Genomic DNA, 25,346 nt, shown 5'->3' with positions numbered 1-25,346 from the left:
AATGCTGCTGGCGAGGAAAGTTAGACAGAAGTACCCCTTAAACTATTCTACTTACCTTTCCAAAGTCACGAAATCCTCAATCTATAAATGGATTGTTCTTCATTCCTCCTCTTCTTTCAGAACTGGCAGAGCTCCTGCTCCCTACCCAACCCCACCCATCTTCCATGCATGCTGTTAAATGTTCCTTATGGGAAAAGCTTCTTGGATTTACTACTGGGCTTTACAGACACAGTGGCTGTGTTGTCTGCGCTGGTGATATATTACAGATTCAGACATTTAAAAACACTTGTTAACCTGTTTATAGGAAAGAATAAATGTGTTCCAAAAAGGACAGTGCCTCACCAGAACTGAGCACAAATATGTTTCTTACTACTTTCTTGCACTCATTTTTCACCTCTGACCAAAGTTCTTGAATGCTTTATTATTTTTATTGAAGTATTTTAAAAGTTTGAAACATTAGAAGACAGAAAGGAAGCAAAAACAACAATTAACATAATTCTATTTTCACTATCATGAAAGGAATGTATCTGGTCTTTGGTTTCCCAAAGATTCTTGATTACACCCTCAAGACAGTGTTTATATAGAAACCAACCAGGTTGCTGATTAATTATTATTAGCTTCTGATGTTACGCATTTTGCAAATATTCTGTTCAAATTAATATAAAAGGTAAGAAACTTTATTAAATCCCCACAATACAAAAATTAAATATCACTTCAAATATTTGGAAGTTATTTCAAACTGAGTTGCATTTCTAAATTTGTCCCTACCAGCCTGTTTACTTTTGGTCAAAATGCAATCTTTATCTTTCTCTGTGAGCGTGAATATGTGTGTGAGTATGAATTTGTGTGTGTGTATGTGTGTGTGTGTGTGTGTGTGTGTGTATAAGACAGAGAGAGAGATACATAATTATGACAGTGCTATGGTTTGGATATTATTTAAGTGTGTCTCCCCAATGGAGCATGTGTTGGAGACTTGGTGTCCAGAATGGTAGTGGTAGGAAAATGGTATGGGCCTTTATGGGGTGGGTCTTAGTAGGAGGTCCTTGGATTAATGGGGCCCTTCCCTTCAAAAGGAGTAAGGTATTTCTTGTGGGACTCTGGTGGGTTCTCTTGAGTGTGAGTTGTTACATAAGCCTAATACTGACCCTTGGGTCTCACTGGCTTCCTATTTGACTATGTGATCTCTTGCTCACATAAGCATTCCAACTGATGCACAGAGGCCCCTAACAGAGTCTAAATGATTCTAACATCATGTTCTTGAACCCAGAACTGTGAGCTAAGAAAATCTCTTTTTTTTATAAAGTTAGCCTGCCTTTGGTATTTTGTTAGAATAACAAAACCTGTACTAGAGAAAGAAAAAGAGACACAATAAAGCAAATAAGGTAAAGTATATAAAAACTAAACAAAAAATTAAATACTTTAGTTCCGAAATTTTAAGTCCAAAATGTTTTTCCAAAATAAAAAGATTTAAAACTTTTATGTTGTTTAAATATGCACAGCTTAAGAGTCCAGCCCCAAATTCTATCTCTAGCCCTTTCTCTGCACGTGTGTCTTGAGTTCCACTCACATCAGATTACTTGTAATTCTCTTAAATGAATGTCCTCACCCTGTAGTTTTTAACACAGTGCAACACATGAGCTCATCTCCCCAAAATGCTTTTGTCTGATATCATCAGGCAAGATTTCTTTTTTTGCTATGAGAAATGGTTTCTTTTTATTTTTATCTGATCAAAGTATAAGTTACCCAAAAAAGGCTGTATTTTGTGTGATATTAAGCATGTTACTTAACTTCTGTATGCCTAAGTTTCCTTGTTCATAATATAGAGATAACAGCACCTACTCATAGGGATATTTTGAGGATCAAGTTCTTATACTGTACTTAGAATTGCCTGAGAAATAGCAGGTGCCACATGTTAATTATTACGGTGGTGGTGGTGGTGGTGTTACTGGTGACAAGTAGTATACTGAGAGAAAAGTATTAGAAAAATTGGAGTAGAATGAACATGGCTATCCTACATAAAGCACATCAGAAACTCATTAAGCATCTTCAGGCAAATGTATGAATAACCAGGAATTACACTTTTACAGTTACAAGGAAGAAGCCATTAATTTCTCATCCACAGTGGTAACAAGAAAGAAATGGAGAGAACAAATTTGAAATAGTGTCATATAGATCTATGCAAAATGGTCAACAATTGGCTTTGGGATGAGAGACAATGAATAAAATCTGTATGGCATCACTATCTTAGGACTGTCACAAAGTCACATAGCCTGGTAAGTCCAGGATACAGCATCACTGTGCCCATTGGCACTGTCTCCATCAGTCAATGTGTGTCAGCCTCTGATTGGGTTCAGTCACTCTTTTCTGTGTTACACAAAACTTCTTATAGAAGTTTATTATACATTGGTGACAATATTTATTCAGTGTATGGGCGTAGCTACACATTTTAAAGGATCCAGATCAAAGGTGGTGTATAACAACATGCCTACATTATAAATTTTATATTGACACCAGAGGGATAAGAACCAGGTATGGTGGCACATGTCTGTAATCCCGGCTACTCAGGAGGCTGAAGCAGGATTATAGGTTCAAGGGCAGCCTGGGCAACTTGTTGAGACCCAGCCTCAAAAACGAAACAAATGAACAAAAATTTAAAGGACTGGGCATGGAGTTGAGTGCTTTATCTAGGATGTGTGAAGTCCTGGGTTCAATCCCCAGTATTGCATTAAAAAGAGAGAGAGAGAAGGAAAAAAAAAAGATGAAAAACTAATAACAAAACTCCTCTATTTTCAACATTAATTTGTTCCTATCCTCTATGAGTTTGTATAGAAAAAATACAAATAATTTACAAATAAATAATAAGCAATGTGATCCTGGCCCTAAGCTCTATGTTATCATTGAAATGAATTGATGTGTATATATCAGTGTAATTAAATGAATAAGTACAAGACTATACTGGCAATGTCTCTTAAGAGTATTTTATTTAAAAGTTCACAATTAGAGCACTTGTAATAACACAAAACATTTAAAAATGACAAAGGCTGCCCAGAAGAAGGACTTTTCTAGTATGTAAAAGGAATGGTGTCCCTGTGTTTAAAGTGTGTGGAATTCATAGTGCATGTGGGACTCAGTAGATCGACAGAATCCATTATCTGAACGAGTAAGCAAGAATTCCAAGTCATTCCAAAATCGGAGGAGAGGGTGAATGACACAAATCTACAGATTTCATTTTACCTACGTAAAACTCCAATGTAAAACAAACAAACAAGTACTTAACTATCTCAGTGTTCTCTACCATCAGTGAACGTACTCCAAAGACCAAAACAACAAACCAGTATCCTGAAAAGAAATCCTTAACCTAAAGGCCTCTGTCACATTTCTTGAATTCAGTCACATGAGAACGGAAAATGGTATTTGTGGATTAGCCAGATAGGTGAGAATTATTATCAAAAAGAAGCAATACACAACATCATGATGAAGTGGCTCATAAATTAAACCTACATTTTATGTTACCAAATTTTTATAGTATTCTGTGTCCTGAGTGTGGCAGATACTATTTAAAAACAATGCCAAGGGTATGTTTAAAGTACTGAGAGTTCAGAAGATAGAACGGCAACTTTTTTCTGCCATGATTGTCATTAATCAGCACCATAAAATGTTAACTGCAAATAAACACATAGGTGAGCCTAGCCCACCCAAAACAGGTGTTATTAAATGGATGAAAATCTCACGAAGAATGAGTTACTTAAAAAGGTCTCTAATCAAGTTTTGACAATTAAATTGTGAAAGATATGAAATATTAAGGCATAACAGGGTAAACTGAAATAAAGTTTGGTATCAATATTCATCTCTGGAAAACAAAGTTGGGAATCAGTTCATTTTGATAAAACAGGGTTCAGGTTGATTGAAGAATGGGACTGGGCTTCTGCTTCCCTATGCTGCTTTCCCAGCACTGTACTGCCTGTAGTGGAAAAGACTCTTGGAGTCCACATTGCGAGATTTCTGCACAGCTTCAGCAAAAAGTTTGGTCACCTGCAAATAAATGATAAGAATCTTAGCAACCCACGTGCAATGAAAGTGAATGTTCAATGAATAAGAAGTGCAAAGTCACAACTGTGTGCTCTCAATTTCTAAACAGATATGGGATGAAAGGAATAAAAAAATTTATTTCATGGAGATTTTTCCCCATTTCTCAGATGTCACTATGAATAAGCTTATTTCTACCCCAACCTCCAGGGATTTATATTGATTTAGTATGTGTGTGTGCGCACACACACACGTTATGTATACGGTAGGCAGGAGGTTAATGAGTCTCAAGTCTGTGAGTCTACCTGTGATAAATTTGGTGGGTCATGTCTAAGTAAAACTGAATGGACCTTATACAACCATTTTCTGTGGATTGGACAAGCACTGTACCTTCAATTATTTATCTGTTGCTTACATGTGGTCACTTTCATTGAGAAACAGTGGAATAAAATTTCAACCTTTATTCCATGCCCCACTGTCACTTTTTATTCAAAGGGTACTTGTATAAGGAATGAAGTAATGAAAGAGCCATGGTTATTCAAGAATTTTAATGCTCTCAATTACTTGATCACCAACTGTCCCATTAAAGCCATGACCTACCATGTTACTACCATTATCTTAGACTCTATTAAAAATTCCAATCTATTCTGAACATTGCAAGGAGAAGGAAAGAGATGTGCATATACTGATTAACATTCTTAGTGTTGGACCAAAAATAAAACCTATGTGTAGCCTATACCCAAAGGAGAGAACATACCTGAAAATTAGTGAGGAGAGCTATTCCACTGTCAACAGCTGTCCTCCGAATCACATAATTATCATGGACAAACTTGGTGTTGTTGTTGGGGAGGTTAATCACTAGGTCAATGCTGCCATCTTTAATCAGTCTGGAAGAATAAACAAAATAAATTAAAACTTGCAATGTATATTGTATAATTTGTTTTTAAAATACTAACATAAATGATCCTCTTGGTCATTTAAGTCAATGTCATACTGAATTGACTGCCTCCTGCCTTCCTCCATTCCTAAGTAAATTTTCAAACTCATTTGGGGATTATAACTCTTATTGTGCTCTTAAAAAAGTTCAATTGAAATTTTAACTAATGGGATGTAAAATATGTTTCTATTTAAAAATGCTATCTGACCATAGTAAGAATTGATAATTTGATACATATTTACTTTGTGTTTTTTTTTTTTTTTTTTTTTTTTTTTTTTTTTACAGAGTGGTGATATCTGTATCAATGAAAGCCTTCCTATCCCACAATCCAAACTCATATTCCATCTACTTCACTGCCTGCTTCCTAGGGCCTCTCAGCAGATGGTGTAAAAACACAGGTAACCTGATTTTGAATTAAACTGTTTCACATTTTGTTACTGGGCTGTTACAGACACTACTAGACAGTTAAATACCAAAAGCATAAAGTAGTACTGATTATTGTCTTACAAAGCTCTAAAGAGAGGAATTACATTATCTTGGGAAGCCTGTGATGGTCTGTACATGATGCCATTTTTTTATTAATTTGATAATAATTTATAGGTTGGCTTTCTAAAAGCTTGGGCAAATAGTAGCATGTATAAGATTTGGTATAATGTAGCCAGTGGGTAGGTTGTAACATCCTGAAATGGTCTGCCATGCACTTTAGACCACATAGTTTAGTAGTGACATGCTGGTATTCCTGAAGGCTCACACAATGTTCTGAAATAATGTCTTACAAAACCTAATGGTGATGTGGTCTAAGGCATGATAACAATGTGATCAGGCAATGAGCAATTTAGAAATCTGATGGATGGCATTACCACAATGCTCATGAAGCAAAGGCTCAATAAATTGATCCATTGATGCACAACATCAGTGAAATGTAGATGATTAACCTTACACTTAATATACATGAGTTTGACATGAAATAAAGTACTGCAAGGCATTCATTCTTGCTTTCATTTTTCTGTCAATAAAATGATCTTACCAAGAAGTATTTGAAAGATGTTTCATAATACCATGCACACAATAGACAAAGTGTGTTCTATAGTATTTGAAAATTTCATTAGTGAAATTTTACTAGCATCCACAAATATATTCATTTTTAAATTGGTTGATTAAAAGGATTTTTCATAGGCTTATAATTGTAAAGTAACACATTTACATTATACTCATTCCCACAATTAATCCTCTATGTCACAAACTCAGAAAATAGTTCAGTTCTTACTTTCTGATGGAAGACAGGCTGGGATTCTGTCCTTCCTGAGATGGCCATGCCACTGGGGTGGCAGGGACATTGTTGGCATTGAGCCAGTCTGATGTGGCTTCTGTGGCAAAGAGCTGCATTCAAAATGAGAAATCAGTTACTGTGTCATAGTCAAAGTTTTTGTAGATCAAGGAAGCCTACTAAGATATATGTATCATTTAAAATATAAAGAATAAATTGATAAGCAGGAGAAGTAATATGGCACCAGTAGTAGAGACTGGGACTCAAAATCTAGAGGCATGGGCACTTTAAAAACTTTTAAAATATTTGCAGTAAAAAAAAATAAGAATCTCAGCTGTAACTGTTTTGTAGAAGAGAAAAATATAGAATTATTCATGACTTAGGACTTATTTTTATCAGGTCAACAAAGCCCCATGGTCACAGACCCACCCTGAGCCATGAGAATAATTTTGCTTTACTGAACCAGGCTTTGTGTACAGGTATTCACTGCAAAGAAGTTTTGCCTGTAACTATAACAGCTGGAAACTATGACCTCATATGGAAAGAGGAAAATAAAAAAGAAAACTATGTGAAAATGCTTTGGAACTTTGTTCCAATTAGGCTTCAGCTAAACTTGCTAAGATTTTAGCTGACAACGTCTATTGAGTTTGTGGTAATTTTGTTAAAAACTAGTCTTTCTAATCTTTTCCTTCTGTTGAAGTATAGAAACTACCAAGTGAGGAAACATTTTAAGTGATTTATTTCCTTCTTTCTACCGTATTTGGTTTTGTGGGCAGATATCAATGCAAACCAAAAATACTGAAAAGAATAATAATATAGCATACCTTGAAGCCTTCATTGTGTAACTGCTCAGCCACACCAAGGAATCTTGGACGGAATGATTGCTGAAATGGAATTTAATAAGATTCACTCTCTAGATGTATATGCTTTTTATTTAAATATATTCAATATGGCGGTCCCTCACACTGTCAGAAAAGACAAAACCACATGTTGATGGGTACTTTATATTAAAGATGACAGGGTTTTTTTCCCCCTTTTATTCCCCTATACTGATTATAAGTTCTTATTAATTTTCCAACAGATGAAATTTCAACCACACTGATTTGTTCTATACTATTACAAAGTCTCCCTATTGAATCCACTTAGTCTTTGACTATAGGTTTAGATCCCCTCAATTATGGCAAGTGTGAGACACTGGGTTCAATCCTCGGCACCACATAAAAATAAATAAATAAAATAAAGGTATTGTTTCCAACTATAAAAACTAAAAAATATTTTTAAAAAGAATACAAACAATAATAAATGTTGGTGAGGATGTGGGGAAAAGGGCACAATTCATACATTGCTTGTGGGACTGCAAATTGGTACAGTCAATATAGAAAGCAGTATGGAGATTACCTGGAAAATTGGAATGGAACCACCATTTGACCCAGATATCCCACTCCTCGATTTATACCCAAAGGACTTATAAACAGCATACTACAGGGACATAGCCACATCAATGTTTACAGCAGCACAATTCACAATAGCTAAATGTGAAACCAACCTAGATGTCCTTAATAGATGAAGTAAAGAAACTGTGGTGTATATACACACAATGGAATATTACTCAGCATTAAAAGTGAATAAAATCATGGCATTTGAAGGTAAATGGATGGAGTTGGAGAATATGATTCTAAGTGACATAAACCAATCCCCCAAAACCAAAGGCTGAACTTTTCACTGATATGTGAATTCTGATCCATAATGGGGGGGTGGGGGTGGAACATGGGAGGAATGGAGGAACTTTAGATAGGGCAAAGGAGAAGGAGGGGAAGGGTGGGAAAGATTGTGGAATGAGATGGACATCATTACCCTAAGTACACGTATGAAGACACAAATGGTGCGACTCTAATTTGTGTACAACCAGAGATATGAAAAATTGTGCTCTGTATGTGTAGCATGAATTGAAATGCATTCTACTATCATGTATAACAAATTAGAATAAATAAATTTAAAATTAAAAAATAAAGACTGAGTCCATCTTAAGACAGAGTCTCACTAAATTGCTAAGGCCAGCCTTAAATTTTCCATTCTTCTACCTCAGCCTTTGTAGTTACTCACATTCTAGGTGTGTGCCACCATGCGCAGAAAATAACTTTTAACTATATTTCTAGAAGGCTATTTCACCAGTAAAGTGGTTCTCAAAGCAGACTTTGAGAACAGCAGCAAGCATTACCTGGGAACTTATTAAAAATATGAAAATTTAGGCTCCACCCAGATTTATTGAATCAGAAACTCAAGGAGTATATCCCAACAATCTGTAGTTTCACAAACCTTCCAGGCAAGTCTGGTGCACATTAACGTTTAGAAGTGGAAAAGAAGGGAGGCTGAGTGGACGATCCTTCACTCATTTTGCAATTTAAGGTCAAGATGCATTAACCTCAGCCAAAGTCACAATGAAAAATGTTGAGGGAGGAGTACTAGAATGCAATTTTTTTCTTTGTCATTTTAAAGTAAAATAAGTCAGCAAGGCCTCTAAGATCTACAGACACCAGGCAGAACCTCATTATGGAGCTGTTTCAGTGCTGTCCCCCAAGTGGAAAAGATAAATATCCAACATGACAGTATTGGCAGTTTCCAGCCAGGGAAACACTCTGCCTTCTGGTCTGGGGTGTTGGCTTCCATAGACACATTATAAACTTCTATCAAACATGTATTGAACACTTGTGACACATAAAACAGCCTCTCTACAAAAAGAAATTACAGCTGTCAGCTTGCATCTGAGTAGCCTCAGATTTAAAAGCTGATTGAAAATACCTGTGTAAGAAACCATTTGTTACTAAAGGTGAAAAGTACAAGCTGATTTATTTTCTTGGAAATGTTTATAAGGAGGAATCCCTTTAAAAGTGAAACACATATATATATTTCCTCCAATGATCATTTTTTCCATTAACCCAACTGCTAGCTGGAGAAAAGAAAGCCAAGTTAATACTAAGTAATGCCTACAGATTCTCCAGGGACTTCAGGACTGACAACTCTATGGTTGTTCCTAATGATGCTGTATTGAAGATAAAAGGTTATTCATGTCACTTGGAGTTGTCCTTTCAAATAAAATGCTTGCTTTGTGTTTCAGAGCAATGCAGATGTCAGGTTGGTGCTTGCCATTTCACAAGCATCAGTGAATAGCCCAATCAGAGGGGGGAAAAGCGAGTGCTCTTGATCTACTCCAGAGTGAATCATTTATTGTTAAAGGGTGTTCCAGAAAACCTCAAAACAAGGCAGATTGCCTACTCATAGAAACTAAAAATAAGTTCTGATGTGATGAACAGTGGCTGGAACTATTGCAGGAAAATCAAGCATGATTTTGTTGCCACATAAACCTATATTAAGCCTTTCTTGCTTTTGAAATGCCTTGGAATATGGCAAGTCTTGGTAGAGACTTGAAACAGTTAAGTTGGCCAGGATCCCTTGTCAATATGTGAATCCTGACTTTTTCTCTAAATCCTTGTTAGGCAAGATTGATATGATGATACTACAAATATTTCATACTTCCCAGGCAATTTGGCTCATGGGATTTAACTTTGGAAGGGCAGAAAGAAACAAAGAGTTTGTAAAGGAGTAGGGTAGAAAAGAGGTGAGAATTTAATATTTAGGACTGCCTCAGATAATGTGTGTGTGCACACGCACACGCGCACGTGCACACACTCACACACAAGCACACCCAATCTACTTATTAAATATTGAGAAGCAGTTTGTGAAACCTGCTAGTAATAAATGCCTATTTAAAACATGTAACAAGTTTAAACACTAAGAAAAAATGTTTCCTGGCTCAGAGATACTTTTTCCTCTGCTTCATGTTTATCTGTTCCTACAACTATCTCTTGAAACCTGCAGCAAAATTAATAAGTCAAGGTACCTTCACTAAATCCTTCTACCCATACCAGGAATTTGTCGGGGGTAGGGGAGAGGAAGACAAAGGAAGCCCTTTACATCAAATGGGATATTGATCATCTTCCCCATTAATAATGAAGAAATAAATTATCAAATTAACTGCAGCAAAGTTGGGTACCAATGTTCTTCTGTAAGTGAAGTTCACATAGCTTTATATTAAATGAATGATTCCCTTAAGAAATCAAAATGTAATCATGAACTTGTTCTCTCAGAACTTTATTATCTAACTCATCTTCAACCATATACTTTCCAATATATTTACTAGGCCCAAGCTCCATTTACATTTTAGCAATAGTATTTTATGATCTTTTCAGTTTTGACTTTATATGTTTGAAAAAAGTTTATATATATTCTCTAACCAAGTAAGATCATGGTCAGTAAAGTGTTTTCTAAAAGAAACAGTGTATCCTGAAATATGAAACGTGGATTACTTTATCTGTATCTGCTATGAAAATTGGATAAAAAGAAAAGATTTTATTCCTTTCTAGCTAAGAAGATTTCTGATGGGTTTTATGGCTATTAACTCTCTGGTTAGAATATTCTGTCATGTTTTTCAGTTTAAATTGTCTGATTAAGCATTTTTTAAAATCATTATGAATGAAAACCCCCGATTTAGCAATAAAGAGACTATACATTAACTGTTGGAATGGAAAGTTTTCCTTGCCTATCATATAAAATAAGTTAAAAAATGATTCTTGTCTACCTCTAGAGATTTACAGTCCAGTCTTGTCAAATTTTTCCATAGTTGTAAATATTTCATTAAATATAATTTTAAGAAATATTTCCTTAAAACTTTGTTTTTGACTTTATACTTAAGAACATATTTTTAAATTCCTAACATTTTGTATTTATACACATACAGAAGGTCCTTTACCACAATTTATGTAGATGCTAGAATACTGATATTCTTTAAAACTGACATCCTTTAAAAAGAATGCATTCAAAGGTAGAATTCCAATGGACAAAATCATACTGATTTAAGAAAACAATTTTTCCCCTTAAAATAAAAAACTCCCCTTTTTTCCTACAAAGCAAAATTCTGTTCACTGATGCCAAAATCACACAAATACTTCATAGGGATCAAATTAATTTTGGCTTCACATTTCCCTGCAGCGCTGGAACCAAACAAGGCACAATTTTATACATCACTGCCTTCTTAAAGTGGTATTTTAAAATGTTAGCACTATTATGATTAGTCTGAAGATCAGGGCTAAGGGCATGGTCTCCTTTGAATGCCCCCAGGTCTCACATTAAACTTTAAGCCATAACTGGAAGTTGGGCAAATATTCTCATACTTGAGACTTAATAATACTTAATATGCGTTTATAACGTGATGAGTCGCTCAGATGATGTGATTTGTCTCTAAACTGCCATTAAGCTTCACAATTGCAAGTCATCTTGTTAGCCTCTGCTCTAACTATTCACCATCACCCTTCTGGCACCTTTATTTTATTTTATTTTATTTAGTTTCTTCTGGCACCTTTATGAAGCAAAATCTCAAGTTACTCTTTGCAGAAACTTCTCCAAAACCACTACTTGTCCAGTCTCCAGAGTCTCATTTACTAATATTAAGAAACCCTAATGAGATGGCATTTATAATAATCACCTACTGACTTAAGAATACCTGTTACTGTTCTAATTATATTTTTATTGATTTTTTAATGTAACCACACAGGGTTTGTACTTATTAAAAGCATAGTGGGGATGTTATGTAAGGCCATCCATCATTTTTATAGGACCTAAGAATTACTAATCTCAAAAAAAAAAATGACCATTGAGAAGCATATAGTATTTTTTTCAGGAAATTTGTAAACATAATGATTTGTGCACTTTTCCAATAAACATTTCAAGCAATAATATATGTTTTCTGTGTGCTGTTTCATCCTAAGATTTACATTTGACTTGAAAAAATAAACTGATAACGCCCTTTTCATTGTACATGATATTTATAATAATTTCTCCCTGATTTGACCTTGAAAGCTTATCAAATACTAATATTTTAAGAACTTCCACAATATACTATGGAGTATTTCTTAAGTTACTGCCCTGCAAGAATGTTCAACCTGGGAAGTTAGACTGAGAACATTTCTCAAATAATTTTCCTTTCTTCAAACTTGAATCTTTGTCATTTAGCAGACATTGAAATATGAAGGACTGGGCACATGCAGGACTGAATGAGAAAGGAAAGAAGGAGGGAGGAGAGGAAGGAAATGGAAGGAGAAAGGAAGAATATTCAAGAAAGAACAAACATGACTTCAATTTGAGAAATGTTGGGTTTGAAACATCCAAAAGAGGTAGACAGATTGTTGGAAACATGAGATGATGGAAGAGAAAGAATTAAAGGTGTTACTTACAGCTAGAGAATGGATACTAGAGACACAGAGGAGATGGCAAGGGAGGTGGTCAAAAGAGGAGAGAATGGAGTGCACTCTATTGAAAGCCTATGTTGAAGGGCTAGGAAGGAGGAGCCATGAGCAAGATATACAAAAAAGGCCATACCAAGGAGTAAGAGAGATTGCTGCTGTTTTAAGGTACCTGAGTGCCTTTTAGAACAAATCCTCCTTCACTACAGACATTTCCTTTCTTTTTATCTTATTATTTTATTTTTGAATTGGCTACTGTAACAGGAAAAGACAAAAATCAGAGAACAAATAGAATAACAAATGTCCATTTTTTTCTATAAGTTGGTATTTTCTTTAGTGGAATGCGGAACAAGTCTCCTCTCTTCTATGCCACAATTAATGTCCCAGGCACTCTGTGCTACCCCGGGGAATGTGCACACCCTTACCTGGATTCCAATCAGGATGCCTTTCTGAGGTATCTTAAACCCTGTGGAAAGCATTGCCTTCAGGAAGGCTGTATGAATACCTTCACCAAAGCAAGCCACCTGTTTAGGAACAAAGGAAAAAATAAAACAGAAAGAAAATAAAGGTCAACTGCACTTACCAAAACAAAGCAAAACAAAACAAAACAAAATACAAATGGAAAGCAATTTACTCATAGACTTCTTTCTTAGATTTTTATCAATGTTGCCCAAAGACCAGGCAATCTGAATCCAGGGATTAAAAGGCTGGCCAAGGCAGATGTATCTTATGTTTTTAATTAAGCATAATGAATGAATAAGCAATTCTTTCTCTATTCAACAACACTCAGTGGAACAACATACTGGATTCTACTGTGAGTTATTTGGATACAAATCATAGCTTCTGGTCCATAATGTGGTGAGTTACCAAGTGTTAATATGACTTAATGTTTAAATAACAGTATATGTCATATATACTACCCAGCAGCGCATGAATTCAGAGGTCAGTAGTAGAAATGACTAACTGCTGATCAATTGGTTAGGAGTCATTTCATACATCTTATAGAAAAACTTCCTGGGAAATTCAATAGCAGCATGAAAATCTCAGAGGAGCTTGTTCGTTTTTTTATCATTTTCATAGAATGAACCAAAATATCCTGCAACTAGTCCTGAATGCCACAGCCATAGGTTTAAAAAAAGATTCCAAACTAACACGTATTAGGACGTACAGAGGTTTCATGGAGGGTAACTGTGCTACAATCTAGCTACAAGTCAAATAGCCACCATAACTAGAGGACAAGTGGTATATTTCAACATGATGGGAGTCATTTCTGCCATGCACATCATCATTTGGCACAGGTACAGAACCACCATTATAGTAAATAACACCGATGTCTGAATTCATTCTTTAAGCAAATGACTCCCTTACTGGGCAAGGATAGTGCTCATAACTATAACCTTCACTGACCACAAGTGCATGCTGCTTTTCACTCTACAGTGACTATTTTAATCAGTCCTGTACTGACCAATTATCTTAAATAATATCACCCTAAGTTAACAGATCAGAAATTTTACTGAAATGAATTGTGGAATCAGTCATAAAGTACAGGTAAAATGACACAGAAGTGGTTTCAGGAATTTTCTGTGAAACCATACAAAGTAGTGAATATTCCAGTAAAGATTAAGACTTGCATCCCCAGTTTACCACCAAGAAAATAAAATGTCCTTTCATTCATCCAGGAGCTGAAGTCTTACATGAACCAGGAACAAGCCATTTAAACACCGAAAAATCTCTTGAAGCATAATCGAGATTTCAAAGCTAAAATTATTATTCTGATTTCAGTTATAAAACAGACCTTGAAACATGACACTTGATGGCACTTGGAAATATGACTTATTTCTAATAACAGAGGAATTTTCTCCTTTTCATACTTATTTTTTTTAAAAAAAAAAAAGTACAACCAAGAGCAGAGCTCAATTTCTTGTTCAATATTTCAACAATTCCGAAAATGTATGTAGGGAGGCGGCAAGGACATTAGCACTGAAACCAAATTTGTCACACTGGAGAAAATGCATGAAGGAATATAGACCTCTCCCAGGCTGACCCTGGACCAGCTGAAAACAGCCCTATTACTACTGACCATGGGATTGAGATGAACCTGAAGTCTCCTTTACCTGGCCAAAAATAGAATGTAGTACCTTGTCTAAAGTTAGATTTTCTCCCCTATTAAATTAAAAGAGGTAGCAAAGGAGCCAAAAGTCCCCTCTTCTAAGAATCCATGTAAAAACAGGATAGTCATTTATTCCTCATTGCCTGCCTTCTTGTCTCACTTGGCTTCTTCTCACAGATCTTGCTTGTAACCAGGCAACCATATAAAACATCACGTATTTGTTGTAATTAAATATTCTCCTCTTTCAGGCTTTCCTTAATACCAAGAGAAACAATGACGCCTCACAGTCTGATGTTGCCACTCCAATGTGCACTGATGAGGATCTGAAGGTTGTATCTAGTATGTCTGTCAAGGGCTAGGTGATTCATAAAATGTCCTGACACTGACATGTAGAGAACTTTCCAGAATCTGACAGCTCGCTATGAGAAAACACATTTCACATTCTCAAAGAAACCTTCTATTGACACAGTCCCAACACAAGTGAAGAGGGACATCCAGTGGCCAGTCCCATTATAGTTTATAGAAAATCCCCAAGTGGTTCAAGTTGTTTTAAAAGTGGTCCATAGATTTTGCATGTATTTGCAGATTTTCACACTATGTAGGTCTATGATCTCTTTAATGCTGTCATTCTACATGCTGTCTGTAAAAATACTATGATCTGATTTCATGATAATAAAGCAGGGGATGAAGTGCTGTTACAGAGAAAACTGAGAACCTTAAAATAAAAGGAAACACACAGGGTGCATTTACTGAGAATGCAGTAAACATCTAGAGAAATATTTGAAATTTTTGTAATGTGGAAATAAATGTGCAATGTGGAAATGAATCAAGACTACATATATTATTTTCCCACGTTGAAATATAACTGAGAATTTTGACTGTTACAAAAGAAGTGATTTCTCTTTAATGCAAAATTCTTCAGTACTTTGAGACTCTGAAAGTAGAAGTTTGTGTTTCTCTCACTACTCAGTATCTTCTTTACTATATGCACATCATAAAACCATAGATTTCAAAGTAGATTTGATGAAAGTACTCATGGATCATTAACTAGTTACCTCTCCAGTGGAAGCCATCTCACATCTCAGAATGGGGTCAGCATCCCTCAACCGGGGCCATGAAAACATTGGCGCCTGTCAGACAAAACAAGGAGGAAAAATATGTGAGGGAAAGGTACAAAAAGATAAGAGAGGCTAAATACATTTAGTGGATCATCTCTCATAGAATTCATTTAGGCTATGGAAGACATAAAAAGAAATATCTTTGGTCCAAGAATCTAACTTGAAAAATAGCTTTACAATTCTGTTCCAAGAATTTGTTGAGCTCTTGGCCAAAAACTAGGGTTAAGTAATCACAAATTATTTCTGTAAATAGGTCCCCTGTGACCAGTCCAGACCAGTGCTTCTAATCTGGACTACACATATTCTTATTGGAGTGATTTCAAACAATGTCTACTGGGCATTGGTTTCCCCAAACACAGAGTTCAAACACATTTTCTTTTCCTTGATAGGCTTTTGGAACATTCTTCTTCTTTTTCTGATTATTTGAACTTGTAACAAGCCACCTTGCCAGCATTGGCTGTCTGTAAGCTGACTTCTGAGACATTAAACTGTTGTTGACACCTCTTAAAAGCTTTGAAAACATTCTACTTGGGAACACTTTTTCCCAGAACTTTCATATGAACTGGAACATAGGAGTGGTTCCTTTTCTTTTATTTTACCAGTGAAATTCACTAAGAACCAAGTTTTTGTATCTTGCATATATGTCCAATTATCTGATCTAGACTATTTCGTCACTTACTCTGTTACCCTTCTAAGTTATCATGGGAATTCTACCTTGGGCTCATTTCACTGGGTCATCTAAATCAAATTAGTATATATTCCTGCACTCCAGTTTTCCTATTCTTCCTTCTGTTGATGTCCATCAACCCACTAGGGCTACTGACTATGTAAAAAAAATTCAAAATCCATATACAATGACAACTAGGAAAAAAGCAAGCTGGAAAATACGGTGCATTTTGAAAAATGTTTACCCATAAATATTATTTGTAGCTGGAAATTATGCATGCATATTCATATATACACATGATATTTATAAGAAAAATAAGTGACATATTTCTATATCTACAAGTAAACATAAATTTTAAAATTTATATACAGTGAAATATTTTAGAGTGCCTACTACCTGTTTGTTTCAAACAAAATCACATCTTACACACACACGCACACACACACACAAATAAAAGCTTTACTAATTTATGTTTGTGTCATAGTCTCTAGGAACAAAATGCTACCTTTCTCCCCACATGAAGTAACATTCCATCTTAATGCACTATAAAATCCAAAGTATCCTAAGTTGTCAACTTAAGCAAGTTTAATAAATACTCTGATTCATAGCTTCAACTTGAAGTTCCCACTATAAAAATCAGAGGTCAGTCACTTAGCACCCTTAGAAAGAGAAACTTTTTGAAGACATCCAAAATATGTCAAGAGCACCTAAATAAATCACGGAGTATAAATTAATTTTATTGTATGCTTCACTTAAGAAATGATGTGGATGCTAATTCACAATAAGGTGGGGGGGGCACTAGGGAAGAATAATGTTACCTTTGATTAGGTAGATGGAAGTTATGGGAGGGAAAGAGAGGGGGTGTGGGGATAGGAAAGACAGCAGAATGAAACAGACATTATTACTGTATGTGTATATATATAACTACATGACCAATGATTCTGCAACATATACACTCAGAAAAATGAGAAATTATTCCATTTATGTATGATATAGCAAAGTGAATAAATGCATTCTAGTGTTGTGTAATTAATTAAAACAAATTTAAAATTTTTAATAAGAAATTAAAATATACTTATATATTTATATAATATTTATAAATGTTTATGTATCACACTAGTCCTCATGCCTGTCCATCAAAGAAGTTCAAGACCACAGTTATAAATATTCCATGCATGAACATACTGAGTCAGAGAAGTACCATGACTTTATTATTAAGGTACTATTAAAATATAATTTTAATCCATTACTCTCATAGCATCTCTATAAACAGCAAATTCTATCTCAGTCTTTCAAAAGGAAAATTTATGCCACTGAAGAAAATACAAACTAAGAAAGATGACCAAGTTGGTAATCATTTAACCATCTCCTCAGGGTAACCACTTTTACAGAAGTCATGCTTGCATCAAGATTTGACACAATTTAAAAGTGGCACAATTCTACCCTTATCCCAACAAATTATGTCTAGGATTTCTACTTATTAACTAAACTGGTACCATCATGTGTCAGCTGCATAAACATAGTTTACAATTTACTTGCTAGTTAATTTTGACTTTAGAAATTCTAGATGTTGGGGGAATTCTGTAAAGGTACAACAGTTACATGGAATTTTCTACAGTACAATTGCATCTCATTATTGAAAGGAAGTATAAATCCCCAGTCTGTCACTTTAGTTAGAAGGTTCATAAAGTCACTAGACTTTTTATGTCAAACTTCCTTTTACTTCACTGGAACTCATAAAATGACTACTGGATTTTTGAAAATGTTACCTTGATTGCAACATAGTCAGCAGGAATTATGGGATGCTCCAGTGTTGGAAGATGCTGCTCATCAATGTTCTCTCCAATCATTACCTTTGTGGCCACATCAATGAAGTCCACCCCAAGGGTCTTGGAAACAAAGGGGAAAGATCGAGAAGCTCTCAGGTTGCACTCAATCACCTGAAGAGAAAGGAAGATTCAACAGGAAAGAGATGATGAGAACCAAAAATAGAGTATTAATATTTTCCTTGCCACTTGATTTCCAACTGTTATTAACTAAAGCCCAACACTTGTTTAGCTGATCCTGTCCCTTTTCTCCCCATTGCTTGGATTTTTTCTAACGGGTTTCCTCTTTGTTGACATCTTTGGATTTTTCCTTTGGACTCTGACTTTTCATCCCATTTCCCCAATTGAATCCCACACACTGCTGGTAAATTTATTTTAATGCAGAGCTCAGATAATGCCAGGCCTCTACTGAAAGGCCTTTTTAAAAATTTGCTGGCATCAAAGACTAGTCCATGAGGACCTTCTATCCTCTTGCCTCAATACACCTCTCTGTTTTATCTTATGCCACCTTCCTGGCCCCAAACCCACTTCAAAGTTTACTTCCCATTTTTTACCTAGAAAAATACCCCACTAAACAGAACTACTTACTATCTCATAAAATATACTATCTTCTCACCTTTGTAGATGATCTATGTATAATATCCTCTCTAACTTCTTTAATTGTCAGAATACCAACTATTCTGCAAGGTCCAGCTCATAAGACAAAACCTTCCTGGAAGACTTTTATGATCTATGCCAAACCAGGCAAATGATATTCAGGCTCATGCACATGTGTGTAAATACACTATCAATTATAATCTCCCTGTTCTTTAACCCCAAAACTATTTTTATTTGTATAACCCCCCCACCACAACAACAAGCAGCTACTATACTCTTATATTTATTTACAAATTTCTTTTTTTCACAGTCCTAAGTTACAAAGTTTTGGAGAACAAAGATTATACCTTAAACACTTTTTGTAGCCATTATGTAATGACATAACTTGTTTAATTGGTTATTAATTGGTTAAATAAATAAGTTACTTAGGAATAACCTGGTTAATTTAAATTTTGTCTCACATGTTTACTTTTTATAAATGGATTCCAAAATAGCTTTCTTCTCTGATTAAGGAGAAAGCAGAACTTTAATGAATACATTTATGAATACTCTCTGCATTACTTTAAGATAGCACTGTGTATTACTGTAGATGGTAGAGTATACAGTGATCTTCTTTCGAATGGATCAGAGTGCTTCACAAAGCTGTGACTGACATATCAATGTCACCAAGAGCCTGTGGCTTCAAACAAAATCAGCATTGTAAGCTGTGCAATGTCACTCTCAGACACAAGTAGCTGCAGGGGTCTTGGTGGCTCTCTGGCTGGTGCTCAGAGTCTACCAGAGGGACACAAACCAAACTGATCAGGCTCTATGGAAGTACCCTCTCATGGACTTTGGTATTTCTTACCAAAACATCATTTCCTTTGACAAGAAACTGGACATTGAATGGGCCAGAGATGGCAAAAGCCTTTGCAATCTTTCGGGTAGCATCCTTCACCTAAAACAAAAGACCAATGACATGGTGATGAAGAGCATAGCTTAGATTAAAAACCAACAAACAAAAATGTGTAATACCTTAAATTTATATTGCTTAAATTTCTCATTATGGAGATTTATATCTATATTGATGATGATGATAATGATGATGATGATGGTAGTGGTAGTGATGGTGATGATGATGATAGGGAACATTATTTGGCTTCTATTAACAAAATAATATGTACTATATAATCATAAAAGGCTAGCAGTGGAAAAAGACAAATAGTATCACAGGATTATCTGCCTGTCAAAAGCCCTTATCTCCTACAATTATATACCCTGATCTTACGTACAGGGTTAAATGAAATTCTTTCTGTCTACTTGCTTCAGCACCAGAAACTGCAGTCTAAACTCTATATCAATCTAATGACCTACCTGCTGAGAGGTGCAGGCCCTGAAATTACATGGTACTGCAAAGAGACCAGGGAGATTTCCTTTATGTTGCTTTTATGTTGCCCTAAACTCTATAAGGGTAGATATTATGGTCAGAAGGAAATGGTGTTTGCCTGCAGGGAGGCCCTGCATGTCTGCATGTAACATATAGGAATTTCTGAACCCAACCAGAGCCAGAAGGTCCCTATGCTAAGAGGGGGCACTAATTTCAAGAAGCAAGAGCACCTTGCTCATTACCATTACAGGAGTAGGTCAGCAACTTAATTGGGTATGAAAGGAAGTGGAGTCTGTGGCACAGTGACCGCTGAGAGATTTGGGAAAAATCTGAGTTTTTTAAGTCATTTATCCTGACATGAGACAGTGAAGCATATTAGAATTTCAGGGACTGTTTTCCTTTTATACTGCTACTATTAAAACTCATCCTGCTACAACCACATTCTGGAACAAAGTAAAGCCTTCAGGATACAGCCCAATATACAACAGGCCTATGTGGATTCTGATGGCAGGATTGTTGGAAAAGCCAAGCCTGACTCAATGTACCTGAAGATGTATTGAGAGGCCCCCTAGGTGAACACCAGCCATGCATACTGAGTGCTGAGGCAGAGTTTACTTTCTTGGGAAGTTCTTTAAAGAAGTGGCTCTCAAAGATGGGTCAAAAGAGACATATCGGGAATTGCTGATTGGAGATGAGGGTAAGGGTGAAAAATGAAAGCACAGGTTCCAGAAGTTTCCCAAGTCAGACTGCTGCACACCTGCTTTACCACTCCTATCAGCATCACTTCATATGCTGCTAATCTGTAAGTGGCTCTCAACCACTAAAGTCACCTGCGGCAGCCACTCTCTCAATGTGGTCCCCAGACCAGCAACAACAGCATCACTGGGGGATCTGGTGAAATTGCCAATTTAAGGGTCTCACTCAAAACTACATGATTACAAATGTCAGGGTCGAGTCCAGCAATCTGTATTTTATCAAGCTCCCTAGGTAGTTTGAATGCACACTATGGGCAGTGAAAGAAATTATCTTTAAAGTATTCAGCTAAGGACAAGGAAGTTCCCCTCATTATTAAATTTAACCTGAAGCATGTCTTACATTGCTACCTAATTTTTTTTAAACTGAGCTTTTTAATTTTTCTTCATCTTTTGCTATTGCCCTTCTCTTTCATTTATAAATGATGACCTTTTCAATGGCTCCTTGGCTGATGGTTTGTGTGGGCAGCATCAGAGTTGCATCTCCCGAGTGGACACCTGCATCTTCAACGTGTTCAGAGATGGCATGGGAGATAACCTGGCCAAAAGAAGATTTTAGAAAGTGCAGTCAGACACCTGCTCCAAGGAAGCTGCTCCCTTACCCACCCCTTTGATCCTAAGAGATGCCTCCTCGCCTGGAGCATTGAACAGTTCCCTTGCTAAGTTTTTGATGAAAACAGGAGAATGAGGTGCGCACACACACTGTCCAAGGCCCCTGCTCAGTGACAGTTGCCTCCAGAGGCAGCTGAGAGTGCCTGAGAGCTGCCTTCCTCTTACACTGATTAACATGGATATAAATAAACATAAAATAAAAACCTAAACCAACCCATCCTGACTTTTGAGAACAGGACAAGAAGCTACAGCATTGGAAAGGCACAGGGGATACCTTTTTCTTTTAGAACTAGCAAAGAAAAGAAGATAGGAGAGGTGAATAATCCAGCTAGAGGAATGGCATAACTTAGGTGGACTAGAAAGCATTTTAGATCTGATCAAGACATCTATAAATTGAAGTCTGAGAGAGAAGGAATGCAAGAGGAAAATATTCTTGTCTTCTTTTAGAAATACGGAAATGAAAGCAATGCAAGAATAAATAACCAAGTTCATCTAAGCAGTAAGTGACTGAGTTAGGATTTTGAACCCTATCTGTCATATTCTAAAGTCCATGGCCTCAATCACTTTCCTGGACGTTAATAATATGTGTGTGGAGGGTGTGGGGGGGAGTAATGAAGCTGAAAGTGAGGCAGAATAATAGGGTGACTGTAAAAGACTCACATAAATTATATGGAAGATTTGCTTATCAGATTTATAAATGACTTAAATCAGAGTGATATGGAGTCTACATCTTTCTGTTGTCGCTTGTGAGCACTGTGACCTGGGCAAGGTGCCTTATCTACTTAGCTTTGGATTCTGACAAGAAATAACAATCGTTTTTGTCTCACATAATATTTTTAAAGATAAAACAAATACATATACAATATCTGGCTTGATACTTGACACAGAGGAAGAGTTCATGTTGTGTGTGAGTGAGTGTGTGTGTGTGTGTGTGTGTGTGTGTGTGTGTGTGTGCATACACATGATTGTATGGAAATTGGGAGGGAATCATCCCACATGGGAATAATCATAATGAACTTCTATGCCCCATTTTGAGTATGCTAGTTTAAAAACTGTGTGAATAACCTGGAGTATATATAAAACAGAGAGTACAAGAGATACAATAGTCAGCAGCTGAGAGAAGCTAGGTGCTGAATATCCTAGCATCCTGGAGCCAAATCGGATCACTAGAGCAGTACCAGGATAATAACTGAATAAATGCAAATGTCTCTAGGACAGTCTTACAGCCTCCACTTTCACAGATGTACAATCATATTCCTCTTGTTTATATCTGAACCTTCAAATATTTAAAATGTTGAAAGAGAAGAGACTAAATTTATGCTCTGAAATTCAGGAAATCAGGAATGACAGAGAGTTCCAGTAACAAATAAATAAAAAATAAACTTCCACAATATACTCTTGCAGTATTTCAGCATTTTTTGTGTTAAATCACCTAAGAGTTTTTAAAAAAAATCAGATGACTGCCTTCTGAAGACATTGTAATATATATATCCTGTCCTTAGGGAAGGGAAGTTGGAATAAATTATCTCTAATTGTGCTTCAAATCAAGATTCCATGCTTCTGTGGTAAACAGACATTAGATGTTTAAAAAGAAAAATAAGAAAACTTCTAATCGGGACAAAAAAAAAAGAGAGAGAAACAAAACATTTGACATCTTCAGTAGTGTTTTGAAATATTTGCAAATCAGAAGATGAAGGCTTTTTATTTTTCCTTGATGACATGGACCTCTAAAACATAGCTTCCTATATTTCAAGATAAATCACAAATGCCTTATTAACACAACTGGCAAGCTTAAGTGAAACATCCTTCATATTTTCATTTCTCCCTGAAGCATGTGTTGCTCTATTAGGGATACCAGATGTGATATAATAAAGTAATTTTATATTATTATCCTTTCCACCTTCCTTTGTTTTGTTTTGCCTTTATTAATCCAATAAAAAGGGGGGAGGGTGGGAAACCAAAAGAAAACCAGGGATTCAATTTGAAACTTCAGAAAGAAAAGTATTGGATGTTTTTATAATATTCATTGAAACATAAAAGGAAAACTGCAGACAAAAGAAAATGAGAGAAGAAATCTATTCAAAAAGAATGATGAGAAGAGGATGATAATTAATTTTGAGTACCATCAAAGAAAAATTCTAACATTATGAAACAGGAAATACGATACCCATGACACATCAACTGGTTGTCAGTGAATTTCATTTTTTTTTTGACTGAGCAACTTCTCCACTGTTGTCAGCTCTGTTTTGTAGAAATTGTGAATTCTTATCTGTGAATGTTTCAAGACTGCTAAGGAAGAAAAAAATTGATGGGAAGGAAAGGGATAGGGGAGATGAGGATAAAGCACTCACCCTTCCGTCTTTGCCAACAGCATCCATTTCTACTTCCCGGGCCCCCTCAACAAATTTTGTCAGCACTACTGGGTGTTCCTGTCAACACAGAAGAAAAGAACCTTAGCTGAAATTATGTTCATCATTGTCAAGTAAAATCCTGTAGTTTGAGTGAATATGAAGAAACCTTGCAGAAAACATAAGGCTGCAAACACCACATAAACTCATTAGCCAGTCTGTTTTGTAAGAACAAGGTCATTCTCTGCTTACAATGAGAACAAGGGTCTTTCTGCAAACTGAACATGAGTTTCAAAATCTCAAATACTGACTTCTAGGCCAGTTAGAGGAAGCTAAGAAGGATACAAAATGTGGCTTCCTTCTCTATTACCAGAATCATGAAAATTTTTCTACTTTATCTATAATTATATATAACTATTGCTTCCAGTTCTTTGTCTCTTCCTACCCTCATTTTTTTCAACCACTACAACTTTCTAAAAGTTTCTTACATGAGAACTGTGAACAAACTAAGAAGGAGAGTAACATTTACTTTTGTTTTTTATTGAGCCAAAGATGAAATCCTTTGCCTGATGTTGATGTGCCTTATCCAGCTTTCAACATTGCCAAAGGTAAAACCAAACATATTCTTCACTAATTTTAGCACATGCTTCCTTTCCTGGCTGTTTCACATTGCCACTCATTTCCTCCCACACTCATTTCCTCCAGGACAGTGTTGACCATCATTTGCTTTTTCCAGACTAAATGAAGATATTGCCTGATAATCTTCCAAGTTTAGATGCCTCCTACTTCCTCAGTAGGACTCCTAAAGCTCAGGAAATAACATCAAAAACTAATATATGAAATAGCATCAAATTAAAAAGCTTCTGCACAGCAAAGAAAACACAAGCATGAGAGGAAAGCCTACAGAATGGGAGAAAATCATCGCCAGCCTCTCTGTGTCCCATTCTCCAGCAGCCTGGACCACATGTTGCGTTCTTACTAGACTCTGTATCTACCTGTCTCCAAGTCCGTCTTTCTCTTGTGTCTTCTACCTTTTCTCCTCAGCTTCGGCTTTTCATATCTCAACTTGCTCCTCGGGCCCTGGCTTAGATGTTTGCTCTTCCCTACAGCCTGCTCTGAACATCTTGTTTTCCTCTTGAACACAAATACCTTCTGGCCACCATCATGGAACACATTATCTTGTGTGTGCACTAAATTTAACATATCCTGTCTTTTTGAACATTTTAAACAGAAATGAATTTTGTGAAGAAGACATAATAAACAATGTTTCATGCCATCAATAAGCTTCTTCCTTCTTAAAATGTATTATTCAGTGAGGTAATTTTTAATAGTGTCTTCTTTTCTGAAGATTATTGGACAGGCAAGTGTTTATTAGCAAAGAGAGAGATTTTTTTCCCATGTTTTTTCCCTCTTTTTAAAACCCT

General features: G+C 35.9%; 1 protein-coding gene across 1 annotated transcript in view; it reads right to left on the bottom strand.

Annotated features, from left to right (window-relative positions):
• Positions 1-2,962: 2,962 nt before the first annotated feature.
• The window catches only part of Cps1 (carbamoyl-phosphate synthase 1), a 111,297-nt gene continuing 88,913 nt past the window's right edge, over positions 2,963-25,346 (bottom strand). Inside the window, exons 29-38 of the mRNA XM_005331867.4 lie at positions 23,926-24,003; positions 21,393-21,500; positions 19,692-19,781; positions 18,191-18,361; positions 15,692-15,766; positions 12,952-13,050; positions 7,055-7,114; positions 6,231-6,343; positions 4,784-4,913; positions 2,963-4,032 (exon numbers count right to left, since the gene is read on the bottom strand). Of these exons, the coding sequence (XP_005331924.1) occupies positions 3,934-4,032; positions 4,784-4,913; positions 6,231-6,343; positions 7,055-7,114; positions 12,952-13,050; positions 15,692-15,766; positions 18,191-18,361; positions 19,692-19,781; positions 21,393-21,500; positions 23,926-24,003 (1,023 nt within the window). The 3' untranslated portion in view covers positions 2,963-3,933. The remainder of the gene's footprint in view (positions 4,033-4,783; positions 4,914-6,230; positions 6,344-7,054; positions 7,115-12,951; positions 13,051-15,691; positions 15,767-18,190; positions 18,362-19,691; positions 19,782-21,392; positions 21,501-23,925; positions 24,004-25,346) is intronic.

Source organism: Ictidomys tridecemlineatus, chromosome 7, assembly GCF_052094955.1.
Source record: "Ictidomys tridecemlineatus isolate mIctTri1 chromosome 7, mIctTri1.hap1, whole genome shotgun sequence".
Taxonomy (NCBI): domain Eukaryota; kingdom Metazoa; phylum Chordata; class Mammalia; order Rodentia; family Sciuridae; genus Ictidomys; species Ictidomys tridecemlineatus.
The sequence above is the reverse complement of the archived record's forward strand: the minus strand, read 5'-3'. Positions and strand labels throughout refer to the sequence as shown.